At 43.9% G+C, this 22,224-nt stretch overlaps 1 protein-coding gene across 1 annotated transcript in view; it reads left to right on the forward strand.

The window, feature by feature from the left end:
- LOC144773688 (uncharacterized) overlaps positions 1-22,224 on the forward strand; it is a 187,295-nt gene that overhangs the window by 111,554 nt on the left and 53,517 nt on the right. The window contains exon 4 of the mRNA XM_078658838.1: positions 17,331-18,989. Within this exon, the coding sequence (XP_078514964.1) occupies positions 17,331-18,989 (1,659 nt within the window). The remainder of the gene's footprint in view (positions 1-17,330; positions 18,990-22,224) is intronic.

Consider the following 22,224-nt stretch of genomic DNA (forward strand, 5'->3'; position numbering starts at 1 on the left):
CCAGAACTCTTAGCACAGCTAAAACCAACTGATTAAAATACATAGACAATTAGTCCAATATGTAATGCGGACTTCAACAGTTCAACCAGCTATTAACATTCCACAGCTGACCCTTCATCAGGGGAACACAAATAAAATTACACCACAGAATATACAGTCATGTCTGGGTAACGTACCCATAAAACGGGAACAAATTCCATTCTGGTTAGCACAAAAAATCACTCAAATAGAGGCAGTATTTCCAGATACTATCCCTGTAGAGAAACACAGAATGCTGACTATCTGTCTTCCAATGGGGATCGCACCACATGTGGAGGACTGTGACACTTGGGGCACAGTCTTTGCTTCCATTTATACAAAAACACATGGTGTTCGGTCCATGGCGGTAATACCCGATGTGCTAAGACAGATTCAAAATGAATACGGTCCAGAACCTGCTTTAACTCTGGGTATGAAATTACTGAAAGTCTTCAAGCAGGTCTCAGCTTTATTATTATCAAACATAAAAGGAGAAGCAGCATCTGTGGCGATCCGCCAGAAATTGAAAGAAGCAGATATAGCAGAACAACCATTTGAACTTGCCAAAATCATAGAAAAATCCTATGAAGAGCTAGGAAGAGATAGTTTGGGTGGGAAACCAGTAAAACCCCAACTAACTGAAAATCCTGAAAAGATATTTATTAAAAATAATCTAAACACTCCAAAAAAGAGCTGGGATGGAAATAAACAATCCACTCCCAAAGAAAAAAGATTCCAGTCCAGAGGTAAGTCTCCTCGGCGGAGAGGAAGATCTCCGGACCAAGGACACAAGTCTCCCCAGAGGGAGCCCTCTGAGAAAAGATACAACGTTAGAAATAGGGATAATCTAAAGAAACCTGATAGATATCAAGATATTGATACACGTCCCTCTCGATCTTTTCAGACTTCCTCGCTGAAATCGGAAAGAAGAGCACGTCAAGTCCAAAGACAAGGAACCTGCTCATCAAAGTAAAAAATTACAATTTCCAAAAAAGAAGGTAGCCAGTATAAAAGTAATCAAACATGCCGAGGATCCTGAGGACACAGCTGAAAAACGGAGAGTGGGCTCAGACAATGCTAGACAGCGCAGCAGAAGTGAGCATAGCTCGCAAGATCCTGATGAATCATCTGGAGACAGTGGACACAAATGAATACATTCAGGTGGAAACTGCAAACACCATAGTTAGCAAACCTCATAAAATATACTAAATAACATTACGTATAGAGGGAGATAAGACTAGGAAAATAAGGGGTCTATTTTGGGATAACCTCTCCAAAGGCTATGACATCCTTTTAGCTGAAAAAGACTGGCCACCAGAGTTTGTCAGGGAGTGCCCTCATGGCGAAGAAATGATTATGCCTGCCTTCTCAAATCACATTCCAATTCATAAAAAATATACACTTGCAAGAAAGTGGGCAGTAGCCCAAGCTCCTGCATTATATAAAAACCATGTTGGATGGGATGAGGACTCTCCTCCTCACAAAATCCAGTTAAAAAGTCAACCAACTGCACAAAGGCAGTATCAAATTAATCAAGAAGCTAAAAAACAGGTCAGGGAGATCTTAGATCAACTTGAATACCAGGGGGTGATTGAAACATGCACCTCACAAATGAAAAATCCTTTGTTTCCTGTCTCCAAGCCAGACGATTCATATCATCTAGTTTTGGACTACAGACACCTTCTCATGTTGCAAAACTTTTTGCAGTACAAAACTCACATAGTGCAGCACTAATGAATAACATCGTGCGCAAAAAATACAAAACAACATTAGACATCTCTAATGGATTCTTTTGTCAAAACATAGCACCTGAAAGCAGGTATTTGACCGCTTTCTCAATAATGGGCTCGCAGAAAAAAATTCTGTCGACTCCCCCAGGGGTTCAAGAACAGCCCAGTATTATTCTCAGCGAGAGTAACAGAGTTACTACAAATGTATGATGATGAGGCATTATCTTATGTCGATGACATCTATCTAACAGATGATGACTTGGATACTCACTTGAAAAGAGTGAACACCATAATACTTGGGTTCGCAGCAGAGGGTTACAAATTCAACTTTAAAAAGTCACGAATTGCCCATCTAACTGTCCTGTTTTTAGGATATGAATTATCAAGTGAAGGCAAAAGCCTGGCAGACAATTTCTTAGAGAAATGTGCTGTAATCCAAGCACCAAGAACGCTGAAAAACTTACAATCAATTCTAGGTTTCCTGAATTTCGGAAGAACTTACATTCTAAATTATGCAGAGAGGGTTAAACCTCTCTATGAACTAATCAAACCAGATTTTAAAACAATCAATTGGACTCAAAAACACACAGAAATTTTGAGATCATTGCAAACAGACATGTTAGCTAAAACAAAATTGCAAAAACGCGATAACACTCGCAACCTTGGGATCCGGGTCATCCCAGGAAGATGCGGATACACATACCTAACCTCTAATGAGGGAGAAAAGCTACCAATAGCATACAAATCACACTTGTACTCACAAGCTGAAAAAACGTTCAGCATTAAGGAAAATATTGTTCATGCGGTTCAAACAGATGTAGCAAAAGAAAGAGACCAAGGCCGATGGTAGACAGATTACTGTTATAACAGCAGAATCAGCCTTTGAGGCATTAACAAGCCCATGTAATTTACCTACCGTGGCATTAAATCTAAAGTGGATACAATGGGAAAATTCTCTTGCTACAGACAAAGTGAAATACTATTTTGACCCGGAAATGAAAAAAATGAAAAATCTAGAATATGAAAGAGAATATCCTCTGCCAATCGACATTCTGCCCATACAACTTTACGCCTGCGTAATATACACAAACAGTTATGCAGAACCCTCAGGGAAAACAAGCCTACAACGCTACATGCCAGGTTGTCAAATGCCGGTGGCGCGGACGTAAACTGATGCCACTGGTAACAATGTCACAATGTGTAAAAGACAATTCAGGTCAACAAACTGAAATAATAGCTTTAAAAATGGCGCTCGACATTGCCGATCGCGAATGCCCGACACTGATAGTGTGCGATTCGCATTCCTGCGTCAAATCATACAACGAAAACTTGCAGAAATGGGTTGAAAACGGTTACAAAGATGACACAGGTGCCACAATAAAGCAAAAATTGCTTTGGGAACAAGTAGTTCTTTTACAGAAAGAACTACCAAAGACTCACGTGATACATTCACTGAGTCATGAACGTGATGGCGTTCACGTTTCAGGGAATTCATTGGCTGAGACAGCCACAGCGGAAGCAACTAAACCGGCTTCCGTAGCTACAAAAAAGCGTTCAGGAAAATACATAGACGGGGAAACGATGCTGGCGGTGAAAACGTCATCAAAAGGCGACTGTGCAGCGCTACCCGTCAACTATCCACTCAATTATACATACATAATCGATGCAAACTCCGTTCCTTTTGCTCAAATCCCTGGAGTGGGGGATAGGGTAATTCCAAACAGGAACAGGAGAGGCTTCTTAATACAAGAAGCACATATGGGATTAGGACTAAGGCATCAGAAGATCAAGGAATCTCTGACAGAATTACAATCAGAATACTGGTGGCCGGTAATGAGCGTGGATAATCATAAATTTGCAAAAAATTGTGAAAACTGCACCAGAGATCGCAGTGGCGAACCGGCCGACATAGTGCCAGAACACCTAATAGAAAACATAAGGCGATCTGTACGCATGATTAAACAGGAAACATGCGTCCCAATGTATATTATTTAAGACTAGATTCACTTAAAATGTAGATCCCAGCTCTCGGCTGACGTCTGAACTGTTATAAAAGATTTGCGAGTCTATAGCGGCATAGACGCAATTGGCATGCTACATTCTGACCAGGGTCCTGCTTTTAGTTCTCGAGCTTATAAGGAGGCCATGACCAGCATGGGCATTGCATTGCGGTAATCTTATCACTTCCTTCCTGAGGGAAATGGGATGGTGGAAAGAAAAAACCGAGACATATAGCAATCTATAACGGCAAAGGTATTAGGTTCGGGGGTTGGGTGGGTCAAACATTTAATAAGTGTCCAACGTAGTCTTAACAATCTGCCAAGAAATTCTCTAAAAGGTTTCAGTCCGTACGAACTATTGTTCGGGACTAGAATGCATATCCAGGACCTCGATAGTCAAACTTCAGTGGTAGAAGGAAAATGCTTTGATATCAAAGATCGTTTGGCTATTTTACAGGACTTAAATGAAACAAGAAAAGACCTGAGCAACATAAAGTTGAAACAACAGCCAACAACCAGTGAAGAGAAACCACCTGTCCCAGCAAGGCCTGTCTGGATTCCAAAGATTGGGGATCTGGTCAGAGAGAAAATCGCGGTGAAGAAGGAATTTGGGCCTTCTTACAGAAAAGCAGTACCTGTCTTAGCTGTCAACGGAACAAGATCAGTTGTACTACCGCCCCTTGCTGGTAAAAAGGAGAACCGAGTTGTATCCATCGACCTGGTTAAACCACAATCATGTGGCCAATAATAAGTAGTAGGCCAAGTGGACTCCCAAGAAATAGCAGAACACCAAAGTTTGCTACAAATCAAGAGGTTCAAACTGAGAGACTAATCACAATTGAGAAACCTACAGTGAATCAACAAGGACTATGCAAAATAGCCATGGAACTTATGCCTCTTGAAACCCAAATTGCAACAATTCGTCAAGAAACACCTGTCTACAACGATGTAGCCACCGACTATGCTAATGAAACAAAGAAAAATCCAGAAGCAATTCCAATAATTGACAGAACTGCATCAGGCTACTTCATCAAATTTGATGACTTTTCTGAGGATCCGAGCGAACCTGAAGAACAGCTAACAACAACAAAAACTTTTAAAAACAAAGCTAAAGAACTCTTTCATCAACTACAAGAAACCTATCTGATTTTCCCATGGATTGAATTTTGGGTGGTGCTAGGTGTACTTTTCCTCCTGCTTTGGCTCATCATGGTACTATGCTTGGGACACTTCATTGAGGGAAAATATATTACATTGGACACAGCAAGTTAGAATATCAACTTTGTCCTAAAGCCACACAAGTCTTCACACATCGAGAAAAGAGAACTTTCTTCAGTAAACTTCACAGCCAATCCAGTACCCGGTGGGGTAGCTTGGGACAAAACAGATTATGATATATATGGCCCGGTCGAGCTCTTGAAGTATCCTCATCAATTTAAGGTTTCATTAAGTGACTTTGTAAAACCGAGTACATTCTCTGATGATTGGGATTTTGAAAGTATTAATGATATGATGTCAGACTTAGTTATGTCAGCAAAATTTACAGAACATAATTATTTACAAGGTTCATCGAATTATGATCAGATGTACTGCTACAACCACTATGGTAACCATTATTTGCATAAATCTGCTCAACCTAGAAATGTTTTAAATTACAATCAATGGGAACATTGTGCAACACCACCAAAAGGTAGTTCAAAAACATTCTATGAGAAATTCCCATACTTCTCAGGGTTTAACACAAGTGACGCAGAAACATTTTATTTCAAACTGTTAAATAAGACAGGAATGAAAACCATGCTGACAAATACAAAATGAATCTATTCAGAAACATTTTTTGAAAACATGAACACATTTGGTTTTTGATTTGTGGAATAAAAACATTGAAACGAAAACGATCTGGGGTACCAGAGACTGGCAAGTCCAAGGTATAGAATCATTATTCAGAGCCTGCATGATCCCAGAACAAATTATATTTTTGAATGACACAATTCAACAAACAACCTGTCTTGGCCTAGCCAAAATCAAAGACTTAAACAAACCGTCTATTCCAAAGCCAACACCTGACAGTAATAGCTCCACAGATGTTGAGGTAGACGTATCCCATATTTTAAACCAAAACAGAACACATTCTGATTGGAAAAAATGGTTGATCTGGCCCACAGACACAAATAACTGTCAAGATAGATTCCTGAACAAAATACAGGGGTTCAAATTGACCAGGCCAGACCCTAGATACTCCCAGAGACAACATCCAGGGATAGTAACAACATACAGTGTAGGAAAACTCTGCCTCGAATGGCTACAGACATCCACACTGGCAGAAATTAAGCAACACTTAACTTTACTTAAAGAAGGTGCTGACTTGCGTGATTTCATTATGGGACCACGCAAACAGCGTCAAAAACGTTTCATAGCGGCCTCTATATATGCAGCTTATAACGAAGCTTGGAAAGTAACTCAAATTGAAACAGCAGAGAAAATAAGGGAAATTGACCGTATTAATTTGGAAAAATCACTTTCTGTTGTGGACAATAGGTTAATGACTCTGTCTTCCAGAATATATTCACTGGACAGTATTGTATCATCTGCAATCAATATAATAGAGCAGGACTTACTAATGTTACAACATGGTCAGTCCCAATTGCGTTCTATTGTACAGCTTGGCTGGACGTTACAAAATCTGCTTTCAGGCTACGTGCCTTGGCGTTTAATCAACACAACGTCATTGTTCTCTATCTTTAACCTTACTGATACACAAATCAGCTTGGCACAAAAAGGAGCAGGATATACAATTCTGAGCATTGAAAAACTTGAGAGATTACCATTGACAATGTCAGAACGACCTGTCATTGAATGGATAATACACGGAATAATAACTATTCCGATAACAACTTTCCAATTTCGATACTGCCAGAAGTATATACAGGCAGGCCAGTATGAAAGGTTGGGTAAAGGATACATTAAGTCATCATGGAAATTACCTTACACACACACATGTTATAGTGAAAAAGGACAGAATGTATTTCTTAGTGGTAATAATTGTGAAAAATCACTAAGTGGTATACTTCTGTGTCAGGGTATAAATCTACATGGGGCCTGTGAGGGGACTTCAAATAACCTTTCATGTCACCAGCTTGGCACACCTGCAACTCAAATAGAGCCATTCTTTAGACGGCTTTCTAACGGGAGCTACATTCTAATTGTGGACCACAGATGTTGTGGCTTGGTGCCAGGGAAAGCTTATCTCGTAAGCGTTTCGTCCATGGTCACTTGTTGTATGCAAGTATTGTATCCGAACGACACTCCAGACAGGGAGGGAAGAATTTGGCCCAGTCTGAAAATCTCTTCTATTCGAATTGATACTTTAAGCAGAATGAAGTCTGTTCTTCTACAGACGCCTGTGCCCTTGACGTCATCGAAAGAAACGTATGATCTCCAAGTTGCAAGGACAACGACAGAGATACATGCATTATTATCAACAAATTGCCCCCTACACTTCGCAGAAATGCTAAACCAAATCCTAAACATTTCAGATACGAATGGTATCCCGAGTGTATTTAAGACAATTTTTTCGGGACTGTTGACACCCTTCAAAGCAGTCCTGGGCATCTTTCCTCATTTTGTCCATTCACTCTTTGGCGGCCTTCCACTCGTGTTGGGACTCATAGCAGGCATTTTATTTTTGATACTCCTGCTTCGTTATGGCAAGCCATGTCACAGACAAGACTCCAGCAACAATGGAAGAAACGATCCTAGCTATACGCTATCGGGACCGCATGACTAAAGTCCTTGGATTAGCCTGGCTAAGAGATCTAAATATGACCTGGTTTCTTTCATTCAGACCCATCTGGCAGAATTGTATCTTACCTGTGTTAAGATGTATTCTGTGCGGAGAAGAATGCGTGTTGGACGTCTGTCTTACACTACAATCAGAAGTACCATTGGATACGGATACTTTGCTAAGTCCCGTAAAGGCTCATGCATCGTGGTGTCCCCAGCAGTTACCTATCCTGATGACGGCATTCGTGGAAACTTCACCACTGCGATTAAAGGGTAGTGAAGTACAAGATGAGAGCAGCATCAACCAGGTACGACCTTCTGTGAGCAATGCTGATCAAAACATCATTGAAAGCAATCATGCTCACGACCGCATGGTAGCGACATTCACCAACTTGGTCGAACTTTCACCTGAAGCGGTAAACTGCTTTTTTGAAAGTCTGTCTGAAATGATGTTCTCCCCCGAACAAAAAGAATAACTTTAAGCATACGAACACACAGCGTTCCCTGAACTCTGAATTTGGCCTTCAGCTTTGAAAAACAAAAGCTTCTGAAAATATTTGGAACTGTTTTAACTTTCTTCCCCTGAAGAACAAAATTGTTTTTTCCCCGATTCCAAAAATATTTACCTTTTTTTTGGCACTCATCCTCTGCTTAAAGTAGAACTATTCTTAGAAAACAGAGCTTCTATTTTTAGGAACTCTAGAGACAATATATTACCTCAGCCTCTAGCATATTTACAAATAACTGTATTTATATGTGATGGAATGGTCTCGCACTTTTCTTTTCTGTATTAAGAGCCCTTTCATGTGTAATTTTCGCAAATCATTCATGCTGATATATATGTGCATCCTTTTTATGAATGATTACACTGCTTGAAAGCATACAGTACCTATACTCATTTTTCGTGTATTTCGCATATGCCATTTCAGATGCAAAATAATGTATTTTGGAGTGGATCGGTATACACATGCACCGTTACTTATGTTTACTATTGCTTAGTTTAGTAATTATGGACATGAATTCGTGGAGTGGGTGTAGTGTGTTTATCTAGGTACCTGAATCGATATTCCTATTCTTTGCCCTTGTCCGGTTATAAATCAATAATATCCCTACAACGGCATAGAAACCCGTTTCATAATTTAGTCATAGCGCATGCTGTCACATTAAGCAAGCCTATTCCTCCAGCCCCCTAGAAAGCACACCGAGTTCTTAAACAAATCCAAGCCTCCAGCAACCTGGGAAATCCCCGCTGCTTTGTTTTGATTTCGTCCAAGAACTCCTGTAAAGCACTGCAAGAACGATCTGTTCTCAGTGACATCTTTATTGACGTCTTATGTCCAGCCTTACGTCAAACCCGGCACCTTTCAGGTATAAATATACCAACATTGCCTTAAGCAAACACACGGTGGTGATGAATCTGGAGCAGCTACTACTTGCCCGAGAGCCCAGCTGATGTGAGAGCCCACGGACGCTGCCCCTCCCTTTTGACGCGCTGAGAAAGACGCTGTCTTTTCTCTTGCCGAGAAATCCAGCCTCCGGCGTTTCCAGCTTACCCTTGCGGGTGACTGGGATACCGAGTCCTGAGAGAGAGATACCAGACCTCCTGCCTTCTAATACCCAGGTACTGAACTGACTAAACCCTTACAGAGAATTCTTGAGTCAGATTCTTGGCAAAACAAACTTAACTTAAACTGCTGCTTACTTACTCCTTCCCACGTATTAGGCTTAGGTCAGGTACACCGGGGTAGGCGTAGTTAGAAGCACCAGTTGAGTACGATTAGTCAATGTATATATGTATGTATCTATTTTATCCATTTTAAAGTATCATATCGCTAAGAAACCATATCCATGCTTTTACATTATTATTTCATAATCCTGCTTTTACTGTATGCACTCTACTTTACCACAAGTATTGCAATTGTAGCAATTCATTTCTCTTGTATGAGGAAAGAGACTGCTCAATAAATAACACCTTTTATTGAAAACGCCCGTCTCTCTTTTTCTCTGCAATCTGGTGAAACTAAGTACGCACCTTTGACTGAGTGAAATAGCTGTCTTTTGTTTTCACACAACTCTAGAGATACACTCTTATTCAGGGAGAGCAAAGTTGTCATGTTTTATGGTTGTCAGAAACGAAATCCCTTCTTGTCTATCCAGGGAGGTTAAACTCCTCCTCGCTTATTTGAGAAAGTTTCTAGTGAACTCTGAGCTAGCTTGCAAAAAACTTAAGTCTAATATAGTCAGTAGAGACCTAGTTAACCTCCGTCCTACGTCTACACTACTGAAGATATTATTCCAATGCGCAGAGCCTATTGGGACTATAGGAACTACACTACAGAAATGCCTGTAGGTTAAAAATCTGTTCAGGTATCTGAGGTTTATGACTGGCCGCCAACCCTTTCTTTTTTCTTTACTAGAGATATTTGCAAAACTTGTGAGGTGTCCTGTTTGCCTACTATTACTAGAACACCCTTGTTTAACATTTGGGTTGCCTCTATGTCTATAAGAGAGAGACATCTTATCTTCCTCTAAATGTAATTCCATTGGTTCCCTGACTTGATGGGGTGTTTTCCAAAAGTCTATTTTGAAGCCTGTTATTGTTTCTAAAACCAAGGGGTCGTGAGTTATCAAATTCCAATTCTGGGTAAAGAGTTTTAGTCTGCCCCCACTTTTAGTGCTGGTGAAGAAGATGTGCTCACCCTTGATAGGTTTAAATGGAGGGTCTCACTCTTCCTCCACGGTTCCTAGGGGTCCTGCCCCATTGAGGGTAGAAATTGTAATTTTGTCTGAAGCCTCTCCCATACGACTGGGGGTTTCTATATTCTTGCTGGTAGAATTAGAACCTGAAGGATCCACGGCTGGCAGGTCCTTCTGTCAGCCCTTCCAAAAGTGGATGTGAGGCAAAGACTCTATGCATGTTATATTGCGCTTTGCTGAAGGCAGTACAGGTTGAAACATATCTGCCCAAGGTTTTAATAAAGCTCTCACCAAACAGAAGCCCATTGGTATGATTGATGTCTTCCTAGGAAGCAAGATCTGCTAACTTTGGATTCATTCTTATCAAGACGGCCTTCCGTCTCTCCGTTATGAGGGTTTGCATTGGCGTTGGCCAACATGCATAAGGCCCTTTGCGCCCAACCTCTTAGTAAATCCATGTTCACAGGGATATTTTTCACCCTCGCATCTTAAGTCATGTCCAGGATGCGTGTTAGGGGCCCTAATATATCTAGGAGCTTATCCTGAGACTGTTTCAGGAACTTCTCTATGCCTTTTCTCGGGTCTTCACCATATTTAAAAAGGAAATTTATAATCTCCGAATCCAAATTAGGTGTTACACACGCCTTGGCCTCTGTAGTGGGTCTAGGGCACTCACTCCTAAGGAGGTTATGTGTATCCTTGTCAAGGGCTTTTTTGACCCATAGACTTAAAAAGGGGGAAACATGTTCTAGTGGCCACCAATCTGCACTTTGTGGGTGCTTAATAGTTGTGGGATTAACCATCTCTTCCCCAAAGGAGTCCTTAATTTTCCTGGGAAGTACAGGGTTCATCAATATTGTCATCCAGGTCATCTAGGAGATCAAATTTATCTTGAGGGTCAAAGATAGACTCGTCTGCATCAATTTCAGCTGAAGACGTAGTATTTTCAACATCTATTGTGGCATTAAGGCCACTCATTCTTATTGTGCCGCCATGGGATACCTTTCTTTGTGTCCTGTTAAGGTGGCAATTCTCTCTTGTGCTGCAGAGAGCACCTGAATCTATTGTAGTGCAAGGGCTACCAGTAACTTAAGCTGGTTCAAGAGCTTTAGATAGGTGTTTGCTTTTATGAGTAACTTTTCCCCTTTTTTTAGGCAATGAGGTAGATGGTTAATCCTCGTCTGATAGAGAAAAATAATTATCCTCAGAGGGGAATCCTCTTTTCCTTTTGAACAAAGCGGCATCTACTGCTCTTTACGGGAGGCTTTAAGTTCCTCCTGTAAATATTTTCTGAAATTGTCCCCTAAAAAGCCTGATTCTCCCTGGTTCTGAGAGTAATTCCCCTTCATCAGGCTAGTGAATGGTTTAATAAAATTAAATAGGGGGTTAATGGGGTTGTTAGTCCCTTAAAATATGCCTTCAGGGTTGGACAAACCTTCAAAACGAGCTTTCCCAAAAGCTGTTTAATTTTTCCTTTTTTTTTAAAACAGATTTTATTGTCAAATTGCACATATGTCGCAGGGCTCTGTACCCCAGAGGCAACTGCAGTTCAAATGAACAACCAAAACGCCTGAGATAGTGTATCAATTAGGATATTAACCCCCAACACCCCCTCCCCAAGTTGCGCAAAGTCCACTGAGCCCAGTCCATGAGCAGGTAATCTAGGACAAAAAGAGAAAAACTAACGGAAAACAGAAAAAACAAAATCAGCTTAAATACACACACACCCCAGGCTTCCCTCACTCACCCCTGCACCAGGTCCAACCAACCGGACTCAGCCCTCACTCCACTGGGAGATCGTCCTCAACAATGGGAGGCTCCATCCACAGACCCCTATAATCCGCCCACCGCTTCCATATTTTATAGTGCTTACGTGGACATACCCTGGCAACAAAGGTTGGCTGTTCCAGCCCCATGCAAAAGTCCAGGCCGTTTTTCCAGGCGGCCACCGAGGGTACCCGTGAATCCTTCCACATCCTGGTTATATCGTGTTTCGCCAATGTGAGGCCCAGTTGCATATGATGTCTTTTATATACATTACCCCCAATCCCCTCTATGACATCAAGCAGGGCGAACTGTGGTGTACGTGGGAGTGTCCACCTCAATACCTCCGACAGACAGGAAAACACCACCCACCAGAATCGATCAAGTGATAGATATTGCGAGACAGTGTGCAAGAATGTGCCCTCCTCCCGGCCACAACGAAGACATTCCGGGGTTGCAATCAATCCTGCCCGCCACAGTCGAACCCGAGTAAAGTAGACCCATTTTAGATATTTAAATTGAATGCGGCGGAGACGCATCGCTATGGCCACTCCCCGGGGGCGGCTAGGGCCTCCCTCCAGTCCAGCGTACCCACATCCTCTTCCCACACCCCCCAAAGCTTCGGACGTGTGGGGGAGCAGTGAGTGACTTGGGACTGGTAGATGCAGGAGATCTTCTTGGTCTCCAGATCCCCCATGAAGACCTTCGCCTCCAACGGGCTAAATTCTGGGAGAGATTCCAGGCCCTCCAGACTGGGGGGGAGTGCATGGCGGAGTTGTAGGTACCGAAAGAACTGGGACCAGGGCATACAAAATTCCGCCTGCATATCTCGGAAGGACTTGAGTGACACATCCCTCACGACATCCCCCAAGGTTGAGATGACTGTAGCATCCCAGCCGCGAAAGCCCTGCAGGGCCGCCAGGTCAGGCAGGCGCCCATTATGCCATAGAGCAGAGTTCATCAATCTGTGGGACACCATCTCAGGGGGGCGCGCACTCCACTGTAATCCCTTGGAGAACTCAGGTATGGGTGGAGTGAGGAGGGAGGAGGGAGGGGAAATCGACAGCTTTTGGTATGTTAACGCTCCCAGGAGGGGGTTAATTCACGAGCTGACAGCTTCAGCTGCAGTGGGAGGCAGGATGACTCCTCTGCTAAAACCAAAAGCAAACCAACAGACATCATTTCGGTTTTAGCAGAGGAGACCCCTGCCTCCCACTACAGCTGAAGCATTTCAGCTCTTATGAATTAACCCCCTCCTGGGAGAGTTAGCTCTTCCCAGAGAGGAGACACATTTTCCAGGGACGTTTCAAGGCATGGGTGAAGTGGGCCTTGGGCAAGGTGGGCTCTGGCTCATTGCCCCAGCCTTTCAAAGGGGGAGGGGTGGGTTTTGGGGGTGACTGAAAGAGCCAGCTCTGTTCTACAGAGTCTTGTCCTCATGACCTTAACATTTTTTTAAACCCAATGTTGTAAATAGTGTTTTTCTATCATTCATTTTTAATGTGTAGGAGTCTACTACAGACACTTTGCAGACAAAATGTGTTCATGCGTCATGCAACATCCATATAAAAAAATTATTTTAGATCAATACAGGACCTCACATATGAGAAATGGAGGGTGTGACAGAGATTATTTGCAGTAATATTAGTGAACTGCTATTGTGTTACATACTGAAAACACACATCACTATCCCTGAATGTCAGATGTACACACATTTAGTATTTGACCAAAGAAGGCATGAAAGAGGTGAGACTGGATCATAAAATCAAAGTTGGTCCGAACTGGGGCCCCCAAATACATTTGGCCCAGGGCCCCAAAAATCCTTAAAACGTCCCTGAAAGTTTCTTTTAAAATTATACAGGCAGACTCGCAAAATGCCATTAAGCCATGTGTTTTTAAACAGCCTGCAAATTGCCTGTCTTGACACTAAATAGTATGTATCCATGGCCGGCATTAGCGCTGGTGGCGCCTGGTGCGAGAATCGTTTTTGGTGCCCCCACGCCCCATGACTGCCTCCTCGGATTCTCTCACTACCACCAGGCATATGTGCCATTCATAAGTTATTGCTAAACACAGCATCTCCCCATGAGGTCGCCCCCCCCTCCATAGGTCAGCGCCCAGTGCGGCGGCACCTGTTGCACTGCCCTAAAGCCAGCCCTGTACGTATTCATTTGTAATGTGACTTTTCTGTCTTTGTTCCCTTTTATTATCAGTCATGGATTATTCAGGCCGCTCTAGAAAACAATAAAAAGTTCTTTCTATTTCTATTTGCTGTTCAAAGTATGCTCAGACAAGTGCTGAAAATTCAGCTTTAGGTGACTGCTTATATTTATATCATCTATGACATCAAAATAATAAGCTGACAACCCTAATCATAAGATTGGAAGTTTGTTGAGGGATGAGCACATTATTTTCTTCCACCATCCTGTTCCCTGGTCACTGCCATAATAGCAATAGTTTAACATATCTGAAAACCCTGCTCTGCCGTCAATAACATGCTGACAATTTGCTCCTCATTCTCGCCCTTCACTTTCACCCTCACCCTGCACTCACACTGATCCTGATACACTCTCACCATTCACCCACTTACCCTCCACTCACAGTGATCACTCTGCACTCACAATGCATTTGCGCTATTCACCCTGTACCTCACCCTGCAGTCACACGAGCACTCTACTCAACCTGCACTCGTGACACTTTACTCACCTGTCCCCCTCCCTGCTCAATCTGCAATCCCACTCAAATAAGCCCACCACTAACCATACATTCATTAGTCTCACTCTGCACTAACATGTGCACCCAAATTTATATGGTCACCTCACTCACCCCTGTACACAAGTATGGGAATGTCCTGCCCCATCAAGGTTTTTGTCCTAAATTACAAAAGGAGACATCTAAATGCAATTCAATCCAGCCTTCCAGGGGCCCCTTGATAGAGGCAGTTCTGTTTTTGCCCTGATGGCCTGGAATAATTCCTAAACAGATTCTTGCAAATACTGTTTTGTTTAATTTTTTTAAATGTGATTGATGTGAGGGAGTCTAGAACTATTTGCAGAGAAATGTGTTTGTTTCATGCAACAGCCATAAAAAAGTTAACTATGAAAAAGTTTGATCCAAGCGGGTCCTCACATATGAGAAATTGGAGGATATAACAGATATTATTCTTTGTATAATTAGTGTGCTGCTGCTTTGTTACAACAGTGAAAACACATCACTATCTCTGAATAATAGATGTAAACTCTTTAGAATTTCGACTACAGCGCCTGTGCACCGTTAGTAGCCTGGCTAAATAGGGTATGGCAGAGCTGAAAGTAAATTATTTAAACTCAAATCTGTACTGAACAGGGGCCCCCAACATAGTTTTTGCCAAGGGCACCCAAAATCCCTAACATGTCCATGACATCACAAAGTCTGTCAGACAGCATTGCTCTGAAGTAAAATAGACAATATCATTCATTCATTATTAGTTTTATTTTTTTTAAACATAAGCCTAACGTGTCCTAAACCCCCATTGCTTCAGGCAAGCAACTTATCGTACCACTAAGAAATTCTCTATTAGGTGTTCGTTCAGCACCCTCTCTGCTGACTTTCAACTGTCTAGTAAAAACAATTTGCGCACAATTTATCTTGGAAAGTGGTGTTTTGAGCTGTGTAATAAGCCTCGGTCATTTCACCACACCCACTCACAACCCTGTAGTTTACTAAACACTCTCATTGTATTGAACATTATTTGCTGGATATGCCCGGAATATGCGCGTGGGGGTCGATTCCAGACATTTCCGTCAGGTGGTGGGGGGCCCAACATCTAAAAAAATTCAGCTGGGGGGGCTCAGCCTACAAAAGTTTGAAGACCTCTGCCATAGAGGAGTTTCTCGGGTCAGGGTATTCCACCATTCGTCTCAGCGACTGCCGCCAGATTTGAAATACTACCTGCGTGACTGGTGGCAGCGCACCCCGCAGCGGCGCTGAATAAAGAATAGTGTGCAGAGTGTGAGGCCCAATAAGGTGTCGCTCCAATGCATAGGCCGGGTCCCCCCTATTCCCATACCACCACTCAATGAGGACCAGAAAGTGTGAGGTTAGACTTGCTAAGACGACCACGAGCGCAGAGCGCTATCAAAACGAGACCAGAGATTTAATTCAGGTCCAAACGATTTTCCTGCTCCTGCCGCACCCTCGCAGAATTAGCCAGACCACAAGAGGCTCCGAGCGAGCGCTGTGCACAATTTTAAAAATACATGTCACAATTTATGCATTTTTAACTCACGAACTACTTTGAGCACAAAAATTGTATTGGTGATTATTGTACCTGTATATTCCCGCCCAGGCGTCTTCCCCTACCACCGCTGGAAGTCCAGTTAGCGTGGAGGGTGTAAGCGCCAGCCGGAAGTGGTCTATCCTCACTTCCGGTTCCAGGAGGTTAGCTCTCTAGTTGTCGGCCTGAGACACAGCTTAAAAGGCATCATCCAAGACAACTCTTAGCGTTAGACTTGCTAAGACGACCACGAGCGCAGAGCGCTATCACTGCTGAAAACGAGACCAGAGATTTAATTCAGGTCCAAACGATTTTCCTGCTCCTGCCGCACCCTCGCAGAATTAGCCAGACCACAAGAGGCTCCAAACGAGCGCTGCGCACAATTTTAAAAATACATGTCACAATTTATGCATTTTTAACTCACGAACTACTTTGAGCACAAAAATTGTATTGGTGATTATTGTACCTGTATATTCCCGCCCAGGCGTCTTCCCCTACCACCGCTGGAAGTCCAGTTAGCGTGGAGGGTGTAAGCGCCAGCCGGAAGTGTTTTATCCTCACTTCCGGTTCCAGGAGGTTAGCTCTCTAGTTGTCGGCCTGAGACACAGCTTAAAAGGCGATGCCTCCCGTCCAGCGCAGCAGACGAGCGCAGCGGGCGCGCCGGACTCGCGCCGGAGTCAAGCCTGAGTCCTGCCCGTCTGCACCCGTCTGCGCCTGGACAGAGCCAAGGGCCATCCCCCCTGCCCTCCCCCTACACTCACGGCTCAAATACACCTCTAGCGAACTCATGGCACTAAATGATACCTTACTGAAGGCTCACGACACGCCGCAATGTTTATATGCCGACCCGGTCGGAGGACCTTTTACCTGCACGCTCTGCACAAAAATCAGATCCCTAAACATACAACCCAAACCTATACTAGCGGCACTTATCAACGTCCGTTCCCTACCATGTCATAAAATAGACATAATGGAGCTAATCACGAACTATGCTCTAGACCTCATTTTCCTCACGGAAACATGGGGAGACGAAGCATCAGGGCCGGATTTTAAAGCTGCCATACCAGAAGATTACTGCATCCACAGGCAGGATCGCACAGCAAACAAAAAAGGCGGTGGGATTGCGTTAATCTACCGTAACAACTTCCAAGTTAAAGCTGCAGACTTACAGCATGCACAATGTGAGGCTCTTGCCTTCACAGTCACACTAGCCAGTAATCAATCACTAACCGGCTCGTTACTCTACTGGCCACCAGGCCCCCGCTCCACATTCCTGGCAAACTTAAACCTACTAAGTGAACTAGCCGCTGAAAACACATATTTCACCCTACTCGGAGATTTCAATTTTCATCTTGAATCCCTAACTGACAGCGACACCGCCCAGCTCATCAATGACCTATCAGCAGTCGAACTGAAACAATTGGTTTCCTCTCCCACTCACAAAGCGGGACATACACTTGATGGCATTTTCACAAACAACCCAGACATCACATTAAATAAAATCCTACCACTAACATGGTCTGACCACTACGCAATCACATTTAACATCAAAGTAAGATCCCTCCTACACAAAAACATATCTCCTAAACTTTATCAAAATACCAGAGATTGGAGAAACATCGATCAAGCACAACTCTCACAGATTCTCACCAAGACCTTATCTAGTGCAGTGACAGACCCAGACACCGCAGCTAACAACTATACTTACTGTCTAGAAGAGGCATTCAGAACACTAGCCCCAGCAAGAACTTCAAAATATAACAGGAAAACTCCCTCTGCCCCTTGGTTCTCCGAACAACTTAGACTCCAAAGACAACACTGCCGAAACCTAGAACGCCATTGGCGCAAACATTATCACTCGGCGGACAAAATAGCCTACAAATCCGCCCTTCATAACTACAAACAGCTGATATTGACCGAAAAAACTAACTACTACACCACTCAAAATAACCAAGCCAAATGCACAATGAAAAAACTGTTCCAAGCAGTAAATCACCTTGCAGCACCTCCAAACCCACCAACAGATACCTCCCAAACCCTCTGCAACGCACTAGCAGACTTTTTCTCCAAAAAAGTCACGTCCATCTTTAAGGACTTCTCCCCTAAAGACACAATCACCAAAGCATCCAACGTACCATCACACGCGGATGTACCGAGCTTCACAGAGTTCAATACTACACACCCACATGTCATCCATAAACTTATCTCATCCATCAAATCAGGCTCCCCACTGGACCCTTGCCACCCTTCCATTCTCAACACCATCCCAGATATTATCACACCGCCCTTGGTCAGCATTTGTAACTCCATGTTTTCCAGTGGCATCTATCCAGCCATATGGAAAAATACGATAATCAAACCCCTGCTTAAGAAACCTTCACTCGACCCTTCTTCACCTTCCAATTACCGACCTATTGCATCACTCCCCTTCCCCGCTAAAATATTTGAGTCTATTATGAACAAACAATTGTCTGAATACATTCACAACAACGAACTCTTAGATGACACCCAGTTCGGTTTCGGACAGGGACACGGGACAGAAACCGCCCTACTAAAGGCAGCAGATGAAATAAGGATGACCATGGACAGCGGAGGAGCAGCCGTCCTCATCTTGCTGGACTTATCCGCCGCGTTCGACACGGTCGATCACGACATCTTGACCGACCGTGTCGAAGCCATCGGCATCAAACACAAAGCCAAAGACCTCATTTCATCCTTCTTGGCAGATAGAAAACAGGCAGTTAAGTTAGGAACATTTGTATCCCCTACCTTTGCCCTTCCTTGTGGAGTTCCACAGGGCTCCTCGCTAAGCCCGACCCTCTTTAATATATATGTTTCGGACTTAGCGAGAGTAATCAAGGCTTACAACATCAACTTAACCACGTACGCCGACGACACCCAGTTGGTGCTATCCATACACAAGGACGGCACCAAAATAGCAGCAAATTTCAAAGATGGCATGAGAGCCATCAGCAACTGGATGTCCACAAATTGCCTGAAGCTGAACTCCACAAAGACCGAAGTGATGCTGTTCGGCAAAGTTCAACCAATATGGTCCCCACAATGGTGGCCGGAGGAAATGGGCACCCCACCTGAACCAGTCAGTAAGGTCAGAAACTTGGGAGTCATCTTTGATGACAAACTCCTCTTCAACCACCATGTCAACTCAGTGGTCTCTTCATCATTCAACACTCTGAGGAAATCAAAAAACTCCTCCCCTACCTCCCTAAAGCTGCAGGGAAAACACTCATTTCCACTTTGGTGTTCTCTCGCACTGATTACTGCAATTCCCTCCTCCTGAATGCTCAGGAGAAAGTCATCTCCAAACTCCAGGTGGTGCAGAATGCCTCAGCAAGAGTTTTACTAGGCATCCCTAAATTCAGTTCCATTTCCAAACACCTAAAGCAGCTGCACTGGCTCCCTATCAGAAGCCGCACAAAATTCAAAACCCTTTGTATTGTATATAAAGCAATCAACAATGTCGGACCCCAATTTCTTAAAAACACTTTCAAACCTCACACTGCCCTTAGATCACTTCGTTCCAACACTGCCCATCTGCTCAATGTCCCCAGAACAAGAGGGTCAACTGGGGAGACAGATGCTTCACGATTGCTGCCGCAAAACTGTGGAACTCCCTGCCCCTCAACATCAAAACAAGTCCCACCCTCATCATCTTCAGGAAACAAGTGAAGACATGGCTGTTCTCACAGTAACTACACCGCAGTCGTCCTATCTTAGTCTAGAGCGCCGAGACACCCCTGGGTAATTGCAGCGCTTTAAAAATCGCAAAAATAAATAAATAAATAAATGAGGCCTGGTAGTATGAGAGGATATCCGAGGTCGCGAGTCCTCCGCAGTAAGTGGAGAGAAAGCCTGTGCGCATTGCTACGCATACTGCGCCACCCTCCCACAGGAACTGCCCCAGCACAGAATTCACCAGCCGGAACCATCTAGATGCAACCATCTTAAAAATTGCTGATCTGCCGTATATTGTCAAGGGCATACGTGACCAGGTCTTTATATCCGCACAAACACGCTCCCAAACCGGTGCCAAGTTTCGCTCCCAAGAGATGGCCGGCACATCAGACAGGAATACCCCTAGGTATTTGAGGCCCCCCACCGCCACCTGAATTGCGGATGCCCACGTGCCCACTCTCACCCAACCTCCCAGAACCCACAGTGTGGATTTACAGGGGTTCATATATAACCCGTATCAACGCTGTCAAATTGGTGTATAGGAGCATCAAATATGATAGAAAGCATGGGCCAAAAGTAAGTCTATATAGTAGGGCAAACAGGTAGACCCAACTCAGGAAATCAAATGCCCTGTCCATGTCCACTAGCAGAAGTGCAGCCGGTTACCGAGTCTGTCGGATAGCTGCCAAAGCCACCTGTGCCCGCCTTATGTTGTGTCTTGTCGCCCTCTGGGGCATAAACCCGGCCTGGTCCTGGTTTTCCAAGTGCCGAAATGTAAGGTAAGAGGTGGTTAGCCAATGCTTTGGCCAAAATTTTGGCCTCCACATTGTGGAGGGAAATGGGGCGATAGGAGGTGTGCTGCTCCAGGGGCCAGCTGGGCTTATGGAACACCACCACCTCCGTATGTCTCCAGTCTGGGGGGAGCCTGCCCACCTCCCTGGCTTCTTCCAGTGCCGCCCGATAATAAGGGGCTAGCTGTAAGTTATACAGTCGAAAGAACTCCCTGAGTTGAGCTCTCCCAGGGCCTTGCTCAGCTCCTCATCTGACAGGGTGAGCTCCAGTTGTTGACGCTTCTCATCCGACACCGCTTTGGGCAGGAGATCCGCTATGAATTTGTCAACCGTAGCCTCTTGCAGGCACTCACAATGGGACCTAAAGGTCCGCTATGGCTATAGGGTCCGTTATCCGCGCCCCACCCTCAGTCAGCACACCCGGAAGGGCCTGGGGGTGAAGAGTGCCCTGGCATAGCCGATGTAGCATCTTACCAGACTTGTCACCCCACTGACATATCCTGCTACGCATTGCCAGACAAATCTGCTGGGCCTCATCCATCCGGAGAGAAGCGTAGGACTGCTGCACCAGGAGCAATTGTCACAATGCCTGCTCCTCGTCTGCCTCCCGGCTCCGACACTTGAGCGCCTCCACTTCTGCCTCAACTCGAACCAGTTCATCCATGCACCTATTACGGGACACCGCACACCAGGCTATTTTCACCCCACGGAGAGTAGGCTTCAGTGCCTCCCACCATATCACGTTACTGGAAACAGACCCCTTGTTGATGGCAAGATAATGAGAGATTGCCTCCCTCATGTGTTTCCTGTACTCAATATTCTGCAAATTCCACACCGAGAAGAGCCAGTGGAAGGGTTGCCGCCCCCTGCCCATCTGCAGCTCAACGGACACCGGGGAGTGATCCGAGAGTATCCGGGGATAATTGTTATTATTAAATGGTGAAAATCTGCACCGTGAGCGAGCACTAGGTGGTGGCAAAGAGCCTTAAACAGCTGAAAATTGCTCAGAAATGGGGCAATAATTATAGATAATAATTATTACTAAATTAATACACCCAACTGGTAGGCTAACCAGACATCATTAAATAACCTTGTGAAGGCAATAACACCTTCATGTTAGTTTCACAAGTATAATAGGAGGGTAAATAAGCTTACCATATATTGGAAGGCTGAGGAAAATATAAAATAAGCAACAAACCTGTTAATCCAGGCGGTCCAGCTAAAACACCATCACGTGTTAAGATAAGTCCATGTTAAAACAACTCAAAATCTATAAAATGCAATTAACATGTAAATCAATATTATATATTACATAGTTATACTTAAGAGCTATATTATTGTTAAATAATATAAATAGCCTTTCTAATCAAAGACAGTAGGAGAGTAACAGAGAGGTATACTTATCTTGTTGTGAGCAGCTAACAAAAGAGGAAGACAGCCCTGTGCATTGGATAGTTCTACTTGTTTATGATGTGTTAATGTTCTTTAAAGGG

This window comes from Lissotriton helveticus, chromosome 8 (assembly GCF_964261635.1).
Source record: "Lissotriton helveticus chromosome 8, aLisHel1.1, whole genome shotgun sequence".
Taxonomy (NCBI): Eukaryota; Metazoa; Chordata; class Amphibia; order Caudata; family Salamandridae; genus Lissotriton; species Lissotriton helveticus.